This window comes from Centrocercus urophasianus, unplaced genomic scaffold, assembly GCF_019232065.1.
Source record: "Centrocercus urophasianus isolate 14NV4802_14NV808 unplaced genomic scaffold, USGS_Curo_1.0 seq_27, whole genome shotgun sequence".
Classification (NCBI taxonomy): domain Eukaryota; kingdom Metazoa; phylum Chordata; class Aves; order Galliformes; family Phasianidae; genus Centrocercus; species Centrocercus urophasianus.
The window spans coordinates 888,789-907,288 of NW_024884833.1; the positions used below are offsets into that span (position 1 = coordinate 888,789).

The 18,500-nt window shown below is 36.8% G+C and overlaps 1 protein-coding gene across 2 annotated transcripts in view; it reads left to right on the forward strand.

Annotated features, from left to right (window-relative positions):
• KDM4C (lysine demethylase 4C) overlaps window positions 1–18,500 on the forward strand; it is a 298,880-nt gene that overhangs the window by 202,635 nt on the left and 77,745 nt on the right. For both annotated transcript variants that reach the window (XM_042826899.1, XM_042826898.1), the window contains exon 16: window positions 14,827–14,882. In XM_042826899.1, the coding sequence (XP_042682833.1) occupies window positions 14,827–14,882 (56 nt within the window). The remainder of the gene's footprint in view (window positions 1–14,826; window positions 14,883–18,500) is intronic.

Consider the following 18,500-nt stretch of genomic DNA (forward strand, 5'->3'; position numbering starts at 1 on the left):
CTTTTAATGACATGATAAAACTTTTTATATATGTTAAAGAAGAGATGAGGATTCAAACTAGAGGAAAATAAGGTGTCACTTTTTCAAACATCGTTTCTTGCAATTGTGAAATGCACCTGTAAGAAATTCAGTGGTAGTGCTAGTGAAGTAACAATAAATGTAAAAACTTTTTCTGCACTATCAACATTTTAATTTTCTTTTGTGAATGCTTAGAGGAAACAAAAGCAGAACTGATACTTTTACTGCAGGTATTACCTAAGCTGGGGAAAACAAAATGAAAACAGTGGCTTAGAACTGCTCATTACAAGAATATGGTCCATTAATAATGTTTAGTCCTGTGTTCTCTCAGTGCATAGCTATTAAAATATTTATTGGATCAATTTCTGTCTCTGTAATGTATTCTCATTTTAGAAGGCAAGGCACTCTTACTAGGTAGAATCCAATTTTCATCTTGCATAGGTAACTAGAAAATCTTGTTATAGCTTCCTTATCAGACAATCATGAGTTTTAGGATCTTTGGAACTACTTTTGTGATTGTAGTCCTAGAGTCAGGGGAAGGTCAAGGGGAAAAGAAAATGTCTACACTAGCAAATAAAAGTTTACTATTAACGTGGAATATGACTGTCAGTTAAAAAGGGGTAGACAGCCCCACTGCTAATCAGAAACTTGTGTTAATTTCCTTTCAGAGAAGATAGAGCTATGATGAATCAGTGAATTCCAAGAATATTCATATTCATGAATGACATCAATAGGATTGAGTTTGATGTTTTCATTAAAAAATAAAACAATTAGAGCATTAGCTTGAAATCTGATGCCAATTGCTATTGAAATGGTAACATTTGCAGAGATATTTGGAGAGCGTCTTATTCTTTGTGTGTTTGTCATAGTGTGTATATTTATCAAAAGTCACTGAAAAACTGTAAAACAAAGTACAATCTAAAATTTGTTAATACTTGATGTAGATAGTTCTGGGACTTGGCACTGAAGAGAATATAAAAACTGGAACATAGGAGGTTCCATACAAATAGGAGAAAGAGGTTCTTTATCTTGAGGGTTACAGAGAACTGGAATGGGCTGCCCAGATTGACTATTGAGTCTCCTCTGGAGATAGTCTGAAGCCCACTGGATGCTTTCCTCTGTAACCTACTGTAAGGAACCTGCTTTAATAGAGTGGGCTGGGCTGGATGATCTCCAGAAGAGGTGCCTCCTAACCCCTACAATTCTGTGGTATACACAATAGTATGTGGACTGTAACAACAAAGATAATGATGTCATGACTGACTTGAGTTTTAATTTTATAGAATCACAGGATGGTTTGGGTTGCACCTTAGTGACCTTTAAAGGTAGTCTAGCCTAACGACATTGCCATGGGGCAGGACATCTTTTACTAAACTAGAATGCCCAAAGCCCCATCCAGCCTGGAACTGAGTATGCAACATCTACAGCTGCTTTCTGCGATTTGCTCCAGTGGTTCACCATCACAGCAAATAATTTCTTCCATGTATCTAATCTAAGTCTACTCTTTTTAGTTTAAAGCTATTACCCTGATCCTGTCACCATACTTCTTGCTAAAGTGTTCATCCTCATCTCTCCTGTAGTCCCCCTTCAGGTACTGAAAGTCTGCAATGAGGTCTCCCTGAGACCTTCTCTCCTGCAGGCTGAACAACCCCAGCTCTGTCAGCCTGTCTTCACTGGAGAGGTTCTCCAGCCATGTGATCATCTTCATGGCTTTCCCCTGGTCCAGGTCCTACACTGAGAAACCCATGCCTTTCTTATGTTGAGGGTCTCAGAGTTGAATACCATACTCCAGGTAGAGTCTCATGAGAACAGAGTAGAGGGGGAGAATATATCGGTTATTTTAGTTCTGTCTGGTCACTCTGTATTCTGCTTTCACCCTTCCTTGTGCATGTTTCCTAGCTTTCTGTCTGATACTCAATGAGGGGAAATGGTGGAATATGATAGGTAAAGGAAAATTTGGGCAGATTCAAGAGTGAGCTAATTAGAATTTTTCTTTGGTCAACTTCTGGGCAAAAATTTCAACCAAAGACAGCGTTCCTTTGTCAAAAATGAAGTGTTTTCAGAATTGTGTCTGGACTCATTAACATCTTACATGCAAAGAATTATGGATGTTTTACTGAAGATTTTTTGTTTTATTCTATTACAATGCATACAACTTTCTGAAAATGAGGAAGATCTAATTTGTATGGGAAGCGTTTTTGCTCATATTATTTGAAGAGTCGAGACAAGGTATTGAAATAATAACTGGAATTTCAAAAACATACAGAAAATAGCCAAATTGAACTTATTTGCAAAGTGTTTTTAAAGTTTGCTTTTTGCAAAAAATAACACTTCAGAAAATGGAGAAAAGAAGGTTATAGGAGTGGAAAGCAGTGTTGCCAGGTAGTATGTATGCCCATTAGGACAATTTATTTAATGTAAACTTCAGCTATTACTTTTAACTGAGTTGCTGTTAAACTTAATTAACACAAGCTTTTATGTGTACTGATACACCTACAAATCTGAACTGTTAATGCCAACAACTTGGTTTTTATATACCTCTGATTTGGTGACCTGAGTAAAATGAACTGGTGCCCTGCAAAATCTCTTCGTTTAGAAATGTCTGTGGATTAAAATTTGACATGAGTTGTAATTCAGGGGAATTTTACTGAAATGCTGAAGATTGATTAGATATATACTAGAAAAAATGTGTTCCTGTTCTAAGATCAGATGTCTAAAGTATCAGAAAAAACAGATCAGTCATGATGAATTTAGAAACTTCAGTAATGTTTGCTTATCTATACACTTTATTTTTGTGTGCAGTCTTGTTAGACATTTTTTTTTTCCCTAGGGCTATTAATCTAGCATCCCTCACTAATAATAAATTTGCTTAAAAGTTGTCCTACATAATTGACTATCTTGTATTTCTTTTTGTTACTTATCCTTGTTACTGCATATCAATGCAAACTGATCATTGTTAGTTATAGATATAGAAATGATAGATAGTAGATATGAAATCTGCAAGTGAATTTAAATAGGAAAAATCCAACTATCAGGGATACAAATGGTGCTGTTATTTACTCATATGTGAATGCTAGCCAATTCAGTTTTTCTTTTTTAATAGAAGCATCTTTCAAAACTCTTGAGATGCTGAAGCAATCTCAGAAGTATTTGTGGTAATCTCTGAGAATTTACAAAGCTTCTGTGAGGTGCCTGGAAAATTTAGTACCCTTTTTATAACAGTAGGGCGTTGGTGGTCTAAGGAATTCTGACAGTCAACCTAGCTCATATTCAAAGGGAAATACTAAACAAATGATGAATCTGTCAATTATTTCCAAACAGCTAGGCAACAACAAATGATATGTATTTATAGAAGAAGTGCCTTATATCTTTTTTTGCCATGATAGCTGCTGTGAAAAAGAAACAAACTAAAAATTTGATTCATCCTAACTTTCACAGACTTTTGGTAATGCTTTAAATTCTGTTACTGAAGCCACACAAGAATGATGACCTAGATGAACAGCTGCCAAACATACAGCAGTATGGATCTGTTTTCGACATTCAGTATCTCAGGCCACCATTTGTCTTATGTTACTCAGAGGGTAATAACCTTCTCTGCACCATTTGCTGGTTGCTCTTCATGTCCTTATGAAGCATATGTGGAAAGCCAGAATGGTCTATTTTAAGTAATTTAAGGTCATTATATAGGAGATGGGGAAATATATTTCATATGAAACTGCCAAGGTGTTGAACTCATGCAGTATGTCATAGATTTTTCCACAACTGTCTATTGTTTGCCAGGTGTTATTCAAAATATTCTTTCTTCATTCCTTTCAATATTTCAGAGACGAAAAAGATCAGTACAGAAGCATTCTTAATGAATTTTCTGCAGGCACCATGGACCCCGGACATTTTATAGGTTGAGTTTTACTATTTTGGGTTAGGATTACTATTTTAGATTTGATCTTGCTGTTTTGTAGAGTAGTAATAATGTTACTGTATTGACTGAATTCAGCAGATTGATACAATTCTTGTCAGTGGCTGGAAACAGAGCAAACTTCCTGGGGAAGTGGATATGGCATCAAACCATCTGTAGTTCAAGAAGCATTTGAGCAACACTCTCAGTAATATAATTTGAATTTTGGGTGATCCTTTGTAGAGTCAGGGATTTGACTCAGTGATCCTTGTCTTCCAACTTGGGATATTCTATGATCTGCACTTAAAGAGAAGCTATCAGTTGTGCCCAAATAAGATAGGCACATATAATAATAATATGCCTGGCCAGGCAATAGTTCTTGCTGCCTTCCAGAATTGTGAACACTCTGGTCACAAAGTTATCAGTTCTATAAATCTGAAGCATCAGACCAGGATGTTTAAGCTTATACCAGGAATGAAGCTTGAAATGCATATGAAATTATCTCTTTATTCTCTTCATGTTTGATGAGAGCCCAGCTGATCAACTATGTGGCAGTGAACAAAAATGCTTCAAAAAAAAAACCTCATTAGATTGAATGATAATGAAAGATAATGACATGTAATTAAAAACTTTTTTTTTTTTTTTAAAGGTAAAAAATTCTTTCAATTATTTCTCATAGATGTCAGCAGTTCTGTAAGGGAGGGCTGAAAAGGGCCTGTAAGGGAGGGCTTGTTCAATATAGCTGAGAGAAAGCAGGAAAGAAATAAGTAGTAGTGTCATATGCAAAACAATCAGAATAAATCAAAGACAAACATTATCAATTGCCTTTCCCTCAGTTTAGGGACAAGATAAAGCTGTAGCAGCTTTGAACTTCTTCAGCAGAAGCTTGTGTTAATACCATGACACCTTGCAAAATTTCCTTTCTAAATATAGTGAAATATTGGAATGTAGAGATTTTGTAGAATTTACTCCTTGAAGACTCTTGAAAGTATGATAGAAAGGCATTTGTCAGGAGTAGCTGAAGAAGCGCTGATTATGCCTCAAGTCAGAATAATGAAATAGACACTGAGGTTACTTTTTTCTGTGGTTCTCTTTTGCCTGTTTGAGCAGTAGCATTAATTGCAAAGCTATGTAACTGTGACTACAGTTCTCAAGGAGGAAAAAATCATCAGTTTGATAAACAACCTGAGTGTATTAGTGTATTTTTGTTTGCAAGCAGTTCCTTGCTGACGTCAGTGTTATTAAGAACGACTGATACTTATTTGGGTCCTATTTGTCATTTTAACATTAAGCTTCTGTTTCTTCTGGTTAATAACTTTAGATTGTCCTAAAAGCTGTCATCTAATCTTAGCTTTATTCTTAAGATACATGTGGCTTTAACTATTCTTGAAAAATGTTTTTTTAAAAAGACAACTGCTGGGCATGTCAGGGCATAACATTTCTTTTAAAAATGGGCATTTATGTTGGTCATGCCAGCTGCAGCTGTAAGTTTTATGTTGCCTTTGAATTATATTTATTTTTTTTGTTTTGTTTTTTTGTTTGTTTTTATTAAATCAGGTTTTTATCTGTATATCTTTTTTCTCTATCTGCTGGTATGATATTTTATTATATTTGAAGTTGTTTTGTAATACCACAGACATCTCTGGAGAGGAAGATGGAACTAAAATAAATTACTTATTGGTATGACCTTTTAAACTGGGGGGAGTATAGAATGAGTATTATTTTTATTCCAGTTCAGACAGCTCAGACTTACAGTTTTTGTATGAAAAAAATGTGTTGATCTTAATTCTTGTTCAGGGTAAGCATTCATTAACAGAACCACGACATCTTGTGGAAGATGTGAGACTGAGATCTGTGTGACTTGTAGGAATTACATACCCACAAAAACTCAATTCTTGCTTTAGAGAAGGTTGCAAAATCAGAAGATTTTAATATCAGAAGTATTTGTTGCCTGTATTTTCCAGAATATCTGAAATTTGATTTACTTTCTTGGCACAATTATTCCTAGAAAAGGGAGACTGAGCTGAGGAAGACTTAGTTTCTGAAGAGGACTTAGTTTGAAGAATTCTCTTCTGAGTAAAACTTTAAATCTTGAAGGGAAAACTGGTTGGGAAACAGAGAGAAGGCAAAGTTTTGTGCATTGGAGAATAAAATGGATGTTATGAAAGAAAAGAGTTTTACAGATCTTGACTTAGACTTTGTAATTCATTTCAAATCAGGGATGGTTGCTTTTCATTCCTTTGCTTAAACTGTGAAGTTTTGTTGTTTGCTTTGTAGATAATAGTTTCTTAAACTTCAGTCAGTTATATTAAATTTATAGAAAATTTGAACTCTACAAGGTTTTTGTATATCTCTTACGATTTTGTAAAAGGATGAAGGGTGAAAGCATAGGAGTCCTAGCTGTATTAGTAACTGAATGAGATTGCACTTTATGTGAATCCCAATGAGGAATGTTATTAAAATTTGGAAATAGCAAAATGCATTAGTGGACTCATTTTTCATAGCCAGACTTTTCTGTGATGATAATATAAATGGAATTCCCCAAGGAAAACTGCGTTTGAGATTCAGAAGCGTACTGTTCTCTTGCCTTCGCGGCTTCTCTAAGTTGCTGAAATAGCATGCTTTACAATACTTAACTTTTTCATCTTTTGGGATGCTCTTGGAACCATGATAATGTATCTTTATAGTCTAATACACAGTAGGTCCTGTTTGATAATGATTATTGACAAGTGGAAGGCTGATACAAAATTCATATATGCTAATGGACAAAAATAGCCATAAATCAATCTTCTCAGAAGAACAACAAAAAAAAATTAAATAATTTTAAATAAGTCATCTGCATGGCTCCTGAAAGTGTAACTGTATTCATACAGAGTGTCTTGATTGAGAACAAACGCCTCATTAATCTTAAATGCTTCAGCTAAAGAAAGCTAGTGAAGTCAGGATGAATAATGACTGGCATTATGGAGAATGCAACGTAGTGTACAATGTGCAAGGATGTAGTCATCTAGTAGCTATAGTACATAAAAGTAAGAACTTTCATTATTTAGAGGACAAAAGGATTTTGGACAGGAAAGAGAAAGATATGAGTAAGTGACGAAGTGTGCTCCACTGTCTTACTTCATAGTAACTTCATTGTTAATAGCACAACTGGGGAAAAAGTGTAGATTTTCGCAGATTACTGTAACCTTTTATAGTACCACAGAAATAACGCAGCATCTAAACTGGCCAGTTGGCACTGATTTCAAGAACTGTATGTATTTCAAACATCCTTTGCTGAGTGTAAGTGTTAAACAGTGTAGTGCATTTTTCTTTTTTTTTCCCCTGCAGATTAAGCTTTCTAGTGCTTTATGTTTCTAATGCTTATGTTCAGTCTTTTGATTTGTATGTGTTTTGTGGTTAGAGTACATTGGCTGACAGATTTTTTCTTTCTTTCTTTTTTTTTTTTTTTTTTTGCAAGGCATTTGAAAAGTAGCACATAAGAGCGTTCTTCATTCAAGCCCGGAAACTACCCTGTTTCACCCCACTAAAAATAATGATTTTGAATAGTCTTTTTATAGTCATGCCCTTCTCACTGGTACAATGTCAGCAATTCTATTATAAACTCCTGTTTTCACAGCCTGATAACTGCCAAGATAACTCATTACATGTGAGTTGGCATAAAGTGTTTTAATTTTCAGACTGATTTCGTTAGCAAGCTTTAAAGCATTTTGATGTTGTTGATAAAGAGAAAGTTCTGGAGTGAGTGTAAAAAACTGCTTTTAGCAAAAAAAAAGATTTCCTGCATTTTCCTTTTTAGAAAAGTGATGCTAAATTTTACCTATCTATCTGTCTGCTACCTTTTTCTTTCCAAACCTTCTCTGCAAGAAGATTACTTACTTGGAGGACCATAGTTGCTATTGCTAATCTATTTATCTAATTATTCTAACCAGAGATGGAAAGTATTGAATTTCTGGTTTTGGTATTAGTGTGTTACCAGGACATGCATTGCTTGTAAGAAAAGTCTTTGACACAGTTTATTTTAGAAGATTTGTAAATACTGAGTTTCTGTGGTACTGTTGTAGAAAATGAAGGGTATTAAATCTGGGCAATATCTTTTTAATCTCAGACACGAAATCCATTTAAACCTTCAGATCACAGGATAGTTAGGGTTTATAGGAGCCTGTGCAGATTATCAGGTTCAACCCAGTGCTAATGCAGAATAACACACACTAAGTCTGTCTGCCTAAGGAGGAAGACTCCGTTACCTCTGTGGGCAAACTCATTCCAGTGCTTTGTAATTCATACAGTAAGGAATTGCTTCTTGAAATTCCCTTCTATGCTGGCTTGCCACTGATAATCATGTGAAAAGGCCTGGTTGCCTTGAGCACCTCTGTATTTCATAGATTCATAAAATAGTTTAGATTTAGGTTGGATGAAAATGTATAGGTCTCCTAGTTCCAAGCCCCTTACCATGGACAGGGACTTTACACCAGATCAGATTGTTGAAAGCCCTGTCCAGTCTGAAGCTGAATACTTCCTGGGATGGGGCATCCTCAGCTTCTCAGGGCAACCTGTTCCAGTGTCTTACCAGCCTTTTATTAAAGAATATTCTCCTAACTTCTGATCTGTATCTCCTCTCTTTCAATTTGGAAACATTCCCCTATGTCTTGAAATTACCAGACCATTTAGAAGTTGCTCTGTATCATCTTTACAAGTTCCCATTGGGTCCTTGAAGGCCGTAAAGAGATCTTTTTCCCTTCTCCAACCTGAACAAGACCAACTGACTCAATCTGTCTTCATGGGAGAGGTGCTCCTGCCCCCTGATCATCTCTGTGGCCCTCCTCTGAACCTATTCCAACAGCTCCAACATGTCTTGCATGTGCAAAGGAGCCCAGTACAATTTTTATGTGCAGGGAGAAGGATAGAAATAGCCAGTAGCAGAATACCCAGCACAGTGGTGCTGATTTCTTGAAAAAACAGCTTTTCATTTACTGATGTTTAGATTTTAATATTTACCATTGTTTCCAAATACTGTCTTACAGTAATAAGAATAATCCTATATATATTTTTATCAGTAGAAATGCTGTCATTCCATTTTTGTTTGTGTGTTTGCTAATTGCTTAACTTCAGTGTGGTGGTTATTTCTGCAGTCTCATTCTTCTGAGGGAAAATAATTACTTTTGTTTCTTGTACCCTTGATTCTTAGTATTTATTTGTTTGTTTATTTAAAACACAGCTAAGCTCTGTCCTTTAGGCTTCTCTTCAAAGGTGAGGATATCTATAATCTTTCTTGGATGCTTGGAAACAGTTAAGTGTTGCAGAAAGTGCTTCCTATTAGGCCACCTAACATTCTCCATGTCATACCCTCTATGTTTTTGACTTCAGATGTACATGTTGTGACAAGAAATGACACTATTTAGGGCAGTGTGGAAAGATTAAAATACTCAGAAGTGGACAGTTTCTGAAAATAGCATTTGCCAATGTGTTAAGAGAAAAACTGACTTTTTTTTAATTACAAAAATGGAGATACCAAAATAAATTAGATAGGGACATCAGATAAGTAAGGAGACACCAATGCCAGCTGAATTAGTGCTATTCAGAGATGTTATGCTGGCTATTACTGGGCAGTTAGAGAAGGTGAAACACTTAGGGCATTTTTTGTTCAAAGGCTGCTCTTGAAAAAGCCAACCAGAACATTCTGAGGAACACAAAATTTGTTTCTTGGCCTTAACCATATAAATTGTATCTGTGTCACTTGGTTGTGGCAGAGTTCAAGATTAGATACTAGTTTTAAATAGTTACAATTTTCTACCAACCAGCTTGTAAATATGGCTAGTAAGTCAGCATTTCTTTAACAGTTTTACAGCAGAACAGTCTTAAAACTGAAAACAATTGTTCTGATTTCTCACTAGAAATATTTAGGACTGTTAGACACTAATCACAGTCAAAAGAAGCATAGGAACATAGTTGAGATAAAAAACAGTGTTTTATGAATTGGATAAACAGTGTCCTGTTTACTGAAGCAGTGCTAAAAACATTATAAATGTCTTCCTTGCTTCAGTTTACCACACAAAATATGTACTTACTATAAACATCACAGAATGGTTTGGTTGGAAGGGACCTTTAAGATCATCTAGTTCCAACACCCTGCTATAGGCAGGGACACCTCCCTCTAGACCAGTCTACTCAAAGCCCCATCCAGCCTGGCCTTTAGTGCTTCCAAGGAGATGACATCTGCAACCTCACTGGGCAGCCTGTTCCAGTGTCTTCAACAAGGCCAAAAGTGAATACCTTGGGAAGAATGTAAACCTTAGGTAAGCATTCCCTAATCCTCTCCCAGTCTATAACAATATGCAAATAGGAAACTGCCGTAGCCAAGGGCAGCGTCTGTCTATTTGCTCACTAGAAGGTGGCCAATGATGAATTTTTTAAATGAATTTCTTGTTTAAATGGTGTAAACTTCTAGCATTCACATGTGGCAAACTTAAGTCACATTTTGTGAAGAATGGTTTGGGTTTTTTTGTCTATCTAGGATTAGCTGCTTTCTGTTGTCCTTTGATAGCAACCACCTGGTTTTTGTATTGGTCTACTTAGTGAAGTCTTTTTCCAAGCCACTCATAATTTTATTGGCATTTCTCATACTCCACACTTGTCTTTTCCTTCCTGGCCTGAACATCCACCAACCTGGTTAATTATCTCGTAGTTACCACTTGTTGCAGGTGGTGCTAACTGAATAGAAAGAGTGGATTTTTTTTTTAATTAAGGTCCATAAGAATAAGAATAGGTAGAAATGAACAAAGTTTTGTTCAATTATTGAGATACTCTTGAAAACAGGATGCAGCTGAATAGGGAAGAGTTCAAGATGCTGAAGCTAGAGTACAGATACAGGAATATGGAGCAGTCATACCAGTCACTGCTGTAGAAGTGTTTCTGAGGGTTGTGGTGCATGCAGTTGTTGCTGTTCATAGAGGACATGCATGTAGGAACTGCTATAGTGAATTAACACAAAATCAGCTAATCCTGCTCTGCTTGACGGTGTAGATTATTTGCTCTCGTTGCATTTTAGAGGAAAAATGTGACCTCAAATGAAAATAGTGAGTAAAAAATTAGTGATAGTTTAACTTAGTAAGAAGCTGCAGGTGGAAACTGGCAAAAATTAAAGGAACGATCTGTTTCTCATTTTTATCATGCATAAAGCAAAAAGCAAAAAGAGCTTAAATGACAGCAGAGAAGCTTCAGGTTAGCTGCTGGCAGGAAGTGAAAGGACTGGAAGAGATTGTTAGATTGATTATGGAAACTGTATCACCACATTTTTTTTAAAGAATTTGGAAAAATGTCAGACATAATTAATTAGGAATAATATATGTTTTATTTACACAGTTTTTATCCACCCACACATATATATTTCCTTGAACTGAGTAAACATTGTTCCTTGGAGACGCCATTGTAATTTACAGGGTCGCAGAAGAATAAAGAGAGCAGTTTAACAGGAAAGAGGATCAAGTGGAATAATGTTCATAGTTGTCCATAGGAATAGCCATTATTTGACTGTTACTTTCCCTCACCCATGGCTTGACTGGATTCTATTTCCTTGCTGTATCAAACTGCTTCCTATTCACACAGAATGGTACTGCTGATGAAGTAGGCAAATATGGAGTGTGTGAAAGCCTTTCCTGAGTGTGTTGCAGTCATTATGACTTTGAATTTTGAGCGCAGAAAGCATGCAAAGACAACCAAATGCATTCACTTTAACATATAAATAAGTGTGAACAGACTTCTTTGTTGTTGTTGTTGTGTTCATCCATGCAATAATAATTAGTATGCAGCTATGCTTGAATAATGGCGTATCATTCCAGTGAAGATGTTCCATCTTTTGGATGTATGTATCAAAGAGAATTTGGTTAATTCACATTGACTTTTGCTGTGTTTTATAGCAGTGGCTGAAACAGACAAATGGAAAATAGACTAGATTAGGAATGGTGGTTGCAAAATTCACTGTTTAATTGTAAACAAGGAAAACCGTGCAGTCCAGAACCTGTGAATGTGATTGTTATGAAAAAATGCATTGTTTCCACTAAAAATCTAAAAGACGAAGCAAACATTAGTGTAATAAAGACTGTGAATTATATGGGAATGGCTTAGTTTATACAGCTATTGGAAAAGAGTGTTTTCTTTTATAATTCTAGAATGTTATGGTGATTTTTAAGCAGGTGAGCAATTAAAAAAATTCTAAGGTTTAATTATTAGATAAGTGTAAAATAACTAGATAAGTGTAAAATAATGTGCATAAGAAATTATTATTTAATGCAAATACATATGACGTAAAATTACTTGCTTAAAAGTTTTGCAAAGGAATAGTGAATAAGGTGATGCTACAGTGAGGCTCTACATTGAAGTCTGTTGCTTATCCTGAATTGTATATGCAGTGAATACTCGTTCTTTCTGTATGAGGACAGGGGTTGTAAATGCTAATGTATGTCTGATCTCACGGCTGTCCATAGCAGGCACATCTTTACCAGAAATATTAGTACTTTTAATAGTTGCTTCCCCTGTATTTTCCTTGTTTGCAGTATGCCAAAACTGGAGATAAAGTAATGGTCATATTGCACAGATGTAGGACAATACTTTGCAAAGCTAGGATATAAAATCTGAAAGCCTTCACTTCTGGGCCTGTCCACACATGTTTGCTATAAACACTGATGACATTTTCAAGTTCCTACAGTTGGTATCTACCACAGAATGACCGTGTGGTTATTGCCATCATTACTGCCTATGCACTGAAGACTTGTATATGTGGATTTCAGTTCCTACAGGCCCTGCATAGGAAAAAATTGTCAAGCATCAGGCTGCCACTGGGAATACATAAAGCAACTTTCTCTGTCTCTCTCTCTCTTTTTTTTTTTTTTTTTTTCCCTTTCCCTTTCAACCTCGTACGAAAGCTCTGTGCTATACTGGGTAAGAATTATGAATTGCAGTGTATAATTCAGAATTCTTTATATTGTGTCTAAGAGACAGGAAAACAGAAATTTGTTTGTAGTACCTTATTAGTATTTTAGTGTAATCTATTTGTAGAATTGTTTTATAGCCTTGGATTTTTTCTGTAGTTGCATTGAGAAACTACACAGCAAATGATCAGATTAAGGTTTTCCTTAAAAATATCTATAAGAAGCAGGAAAGATTCATTCTCATTCTAGTATTGAATTTCAATGTAGGCTAGAATAAAAAATAAAATCTCACAAAGTAGAGGCTCTATTTTATTTTACTGAACAAGAGTAATCTTTTTTATAGCAAATAGAAAAAAAATAATTAAATTAATTAATTAAAACAATTCATTAATTATAGACAAACAACAACAATTACAACAAAAAAAGAGAATCCACAAGTGAGTGATCTGCTGAACTTTCAGTTTGAAGGGAGATAAGGAAGTAGTTCCCCACAAATTTTTCAGTTGAATCAGAGTCATATTCTTTTCAAGAGTCTGGAGGTGTTATTCATCCCCTACAATGTAAGCTTCCTACTCCTGCAGAACTGCAGGAATTTACCCATTCTTGAATGAATGTTCCATTTTGAATATTTTGTATGCTGCTTGGATCATTCATTTAAATTTTCGTGAGCTTGCCAACTTAATTTTCTCATCTTGCATCCCACTGTCATGTTTAAAACTAAAGCATTCTATTGGTCAGTAGCTCATGACAATGGTTGGCATGCTCTGCATATTAAGATCAACATTAATAGCAGAAAAGATTACCCATTTCCTTGTGGAGTTTAAAATGAATCAAAGGAAGAGATAGACTTTTCTTTCACTGGTTTGTAAGAAAGGATCTAAAGAGAAACCGTGTGGAAGAGGCTGCAGTGCTATAGAATTAGCTGTAATTGTGTCCCATTTAGCTTCTGTCTGGTTTTGGTAGGAAAAGATTTCATTCAATGAAGTGTGAGAACCCCACAAAGATACAGCCGATTGAGTAAAAGTGTTAGTTTTGCAAGGATCAGTTTTACTTACGCTCCAACAGTCAAATGGAAAAGTCCTGTGGATTTTTAGTATAATCCTATTGACTTGTTTGCTGATTGAGTCTCTGTAAAATTACGGACAGTAAATATTGAAAAAGCCACTCAGTTCTGCAGGAGTAGCCCCTTTATGGCCATTTCTCCTCTCTTGATGCAGAAACTACCTGTTTCTGCTCCTTTGCATGCCAGAAAGGTTTGTTATTCTAAGCCTTTAGATTTTTGGATTTAAGAGTTCTGGTGAACTGGAACCTGGAATAAGTGGGGTTCAATCCTAGGTCTCTTGTGTTTAAAGCAATGAACCTCACTTCTGTACACCTCCGTAATAACATTAACTACATTAAAATGGCACTGTATGAAAAAATATGTTAGTCTGTGATATTGGTAGGTAAGGCGACATGTTATCTGCTTAAATTGCGAAGAAAATTCATTAGTTGCAAGGAAGTACTTTGTTGTTAGGGTAAGTCTTTCTCAAAAGAAAGTATCAAACACAGAATGTCTTTCATTATTTGAATTGAATCAATGGCTTATGAGACAGTGCTTTCTTCCTAACTTTTATTAAGCTAATTATGCATCATTTTATTGTGTTTTACCATAGTAGGTTTCGTGGCAATTCTAGCCTTTCTGTTGCAGTACTAGCTGAATGCTTTTTCATTTGGTTTTGCCTTCAAAGAGATTCTGTAACTTTATTCAAGAGTAGTATTTAAAACTTATTTTTCTTCAGCTCTTTTGAATTGTCAGTCTTTTTGTTATTATGTTCTTTTTTTTTTTTTTTTTTTCTGTAAGGAAGTGCATTGCTTTTAAGTGGCAGGTTGTATGCCAGTACTGAACTGTATTAGCAATTTACATGTACTTAAGATCAGTTTAGTAAGACTGCTTTGTAACCAGTCAATAAAGCTCACTTGTTTCTACACTGTTTTTATTTTTAGGAATGTTGTCTCTGCAATTTGAGAGGTGGTGCATTAAAACAAACTACTGACAAGAAGTAAGTAATAAATTCTTTGAGATTGCACATTTTTGTTTAAAATTTTTTCGTAACACATTCTCATGTACTGAGCATTTGTAATCTTAATTACTTGACAGTGTGCTTTTAAGATGAATCTGTGCAGAATTAAAATTACTCCCCCTGAAATGCGTCATTGGCATTTTGTGAAATAGTTAGATGCTAAAATGTGTATTTGTTTTAGTATTTGCACACGCTTACTTGTTGCAAATTCTATTCTGCTTGTCGTTGTGTAAAGAAAGCAAATGAGATCTCATTTGTCATTGCTTGCATGAGAAAATCTTATCAAACAGTGAAGTGTAGTTTATTCTTTAGCACTGAAAATTTGTTATTAGTAAATTTATACAGAACCTTTGAACTTCTCCTAGAAACAATATTTTAAATTAATTAATCTGAATCACTGAATCACAGAATCATCAAGGTTGGAAAAGACCTACAAGATCATCCAGTCCAACCATCCACCTATCACCAATAGTTCTCACTAAACCATGTCCCTCAACACAATGTGCAAATGTTCCTTGAGCACCTTTAGGATCGGTGACTCCTCCACAGCCCATTCCAGTGCCTGACCACTCTTTCAGAGAAGTAGTATTTCCTAAAGTCCAGCCTGAATCTCCCCTGGCGCAGCTTGAAGCCATTCCCCCTGGTCCTATCACCAGTTACACGAGAGAAGAGGCTGATTCCCAGGTCACTACAACTTCCCTTCAGGAAGTTATAGAGAGCATTAAGGTCTACCCTGAGCCTCCTCTTCTCCAGGCTGAACATTCCCAGCTCATTCAGCCTCTCCTCATATGGCCTGTGCTTCAGACCCCTCACCAGCTTTGTTGCCCTTCTTTGAACACACTCCAGGGCCTCAATGTCTTTCTTGCAGCGGGGGGCCCAAAACTAGACACAGTAGTTGAGGTGCTCACTAGAGCTGAGTACAGGGGGACAATCACTTCTCTGTTCCTGCTGGCAACACTGTTCCACTTTTACAGCCAGTTCAGGTCCCTCTGGATGGCTTCCCTTTCCTCCAATGTATTGACCATACTATTCAGCTTGGTGTCATCTGCAAACTTGCAATGGCCCTCGGTGCCGTTGTCCGTGTCATTGACGAAGATGTTGAAGAGTACTGTCTTAAGAACGATCCCTTCAAGAGGTACACCGCTTGTGACTGGTCTACACACTAAAGACATTCTGTAACTATACATACCGCTGAGGTGACTGGCCTTCTGGCTTATGCGATGGAAGGCAGCTAAGGAACATTTGTCACTGTTTTGGTTGGCCTTGCTTATTTCACGAGCTAGTTCAATGGCATGAGCATTTCCATTTTGGACACCATACCCCAAGCCCTTCTGTTTTGAAGCCCACCTCAATAAGTTTGCCAGCCCACTGCTGAAGATAGCCCTGCCTTTTCTACACAGACATATCCCATCTATCCATAATGTGTTGTAATCCTCATAGAAATTCCCATTGTCATGAAAACTGTGAGTGTTGTGTCAGCACCAGCCATATATCTGGAATTTGGACAGGCATTATATGTCAATTTCTGGCTGCCCTCTTTCCTCCAGCTGGCAAAATTGAGAAGGTAACCTGGGCACCAGTCTTTTTCACTTGCACTCCCATGGCTTTATACTATTCTTTAATTCTGCCCATATTCCAGCTTCCAGTGTCATTCATGCCCACAGTAAAAAGGAGCAGAAAATAATAGTCTATGCTTTAGACAATCTATTGCACACTGTTTCCAGTATCCCATATCTTGGCTCCTGAGAGGCAGCAAAGCAATCAAGACCCTGTCACGCCGACAGAAGGGACCCTTCATGCCTTTTAAGGGAGAGTCACCGACTACAAGCACTCGGTGTTTCCTTTTATGATGTCCTCTGTAAGCTGTTAATATGACTTCTCCTTGCAGACCTTGGTCATGGGTTTGCATAAGCTTAGTATCTGCTTTTAGTAGTGAAGTTAGAAGGTGGGGGCTGAAGGGGAGCTCTGCTTTTGTGTATCACCAGGGGCTAAAGTGCCTCCTCAGTATTATCCAGTCCCGGAATATGGTCCTTAAACCAGCTCTCTTTCTCAGGATCTCTAATGCTATGCAGCTTTTTAACTGCTTCTTGCAACTCAGCCACTAGTCATAAACGATCATTCGCCTGTGCACACCTTGGACAGGTACTTACCTTAACACCAGGAGAAGGTTCAAAGCATTTGGTGCAACGAGCTGCTTTAACCTAAATCTCCTTTCTCACCTGTTCATTCTGGGTAAATATATCAGGTATCTCTGAGGATTTTCTCGCAGGGGCACTGATTTTAACCCTCAGGTGAGTGCCCACCTCCATACTCACAGAAATCAGGAGCACTTCCCTGGTTGTGAATCTGCATGCAAGGTACAGAACCCTGCCTGAGCGAACTGCAGCAACAGAGTGCTGTTCCTCGATGAGAAGAAAGTGTTCCGCATCTTCTGTTTCCTACATGTCCTACCCGCACAAACTGCCATGCCACACCATGCCCTTAATGATTTCCATGCCCTTGTCACCATGCCCCTGGTCACTCTAACTCCCTAGGGTCTGTCTCTGTGTGTGTGGAGGATTGCACCATCACTTCTCACCCTGCCCATGCTGTATCAGAGCTGTTCCTCATCAGTGCTTCTCCCTTCCTGGTCAGGTAAGGCTGGGGCTCCTATCTCTCCCTGTGCTTCTCTCTTTGTGGTTTTTACCATGGTTCTGCCTTGCTGGAAGGAGTCTCCCAGCTGCCTCCATTCTGGAGCTGATCCTATCAAAGTTATCAACATTATCCTCATCCTAAATCCAACATGCAGCACCATAACATCTACTAGGGAGAAAGTTTCCTGTATCCCATCTGAAACTGGAACAGTAAACGAAACAGATAAAATGGGGAGTGGTGCAGTTTATTATTATTTTTAATCCCAGTATTGGAACACTCTTCATGTATTTTGAGTCTTCATTGAACCTGTTGCATTCTTTTAGTAACTTAGCAATATCTTGTAAACCTCTTTCTTTAACCCTTAGAACTGCAGCGTGATTGTTCAGCAGTGTGATCATTCCACTTATCAGGCCAGAATTTGTTAGCGATTTGCAACTGGTTGCATAGTATTTTTTTTTAGTGTTGTAAATAGTTGGGTGAGGAGAATGTTGCATGTGGAATTTATGGATCAGATCTTAACTTAAACAAACATTAATTCTGTTGACATATTAATGGAGATTTTGACCAGCACTTGCCAATACTCAGTACTCAGCTGGCTTTTAGATCTGTTCTTAGCTCTCCTAAATAGTTGTTTGCTACCTGCTTTTTCTAACTTGAGAAAAAGGAAATTACATCAAAATAGAATTTGTGATGTCCTTCTGATATTTGGAGCTATTGGATTGCATCTTTGAAAACAGAGAAATCTTTGTTGTAGGTCAATTAAAATATTGTAGAAATAGGTTACAAGATTTAGCCATAGGAATAAAAACCACTACAGGGAGCTTCAGAAAGTGTCTTCCTCTTTGTAATTATTCCTGAAGTCTTCAGTTTTGCATTTCATCCCTCTGGGTTTCTATTACAGATTTCTGTAATGTGCTCTGTAAAAGTAGTTAACTTCTTGTTTTCCTGTTTCCATAACACATT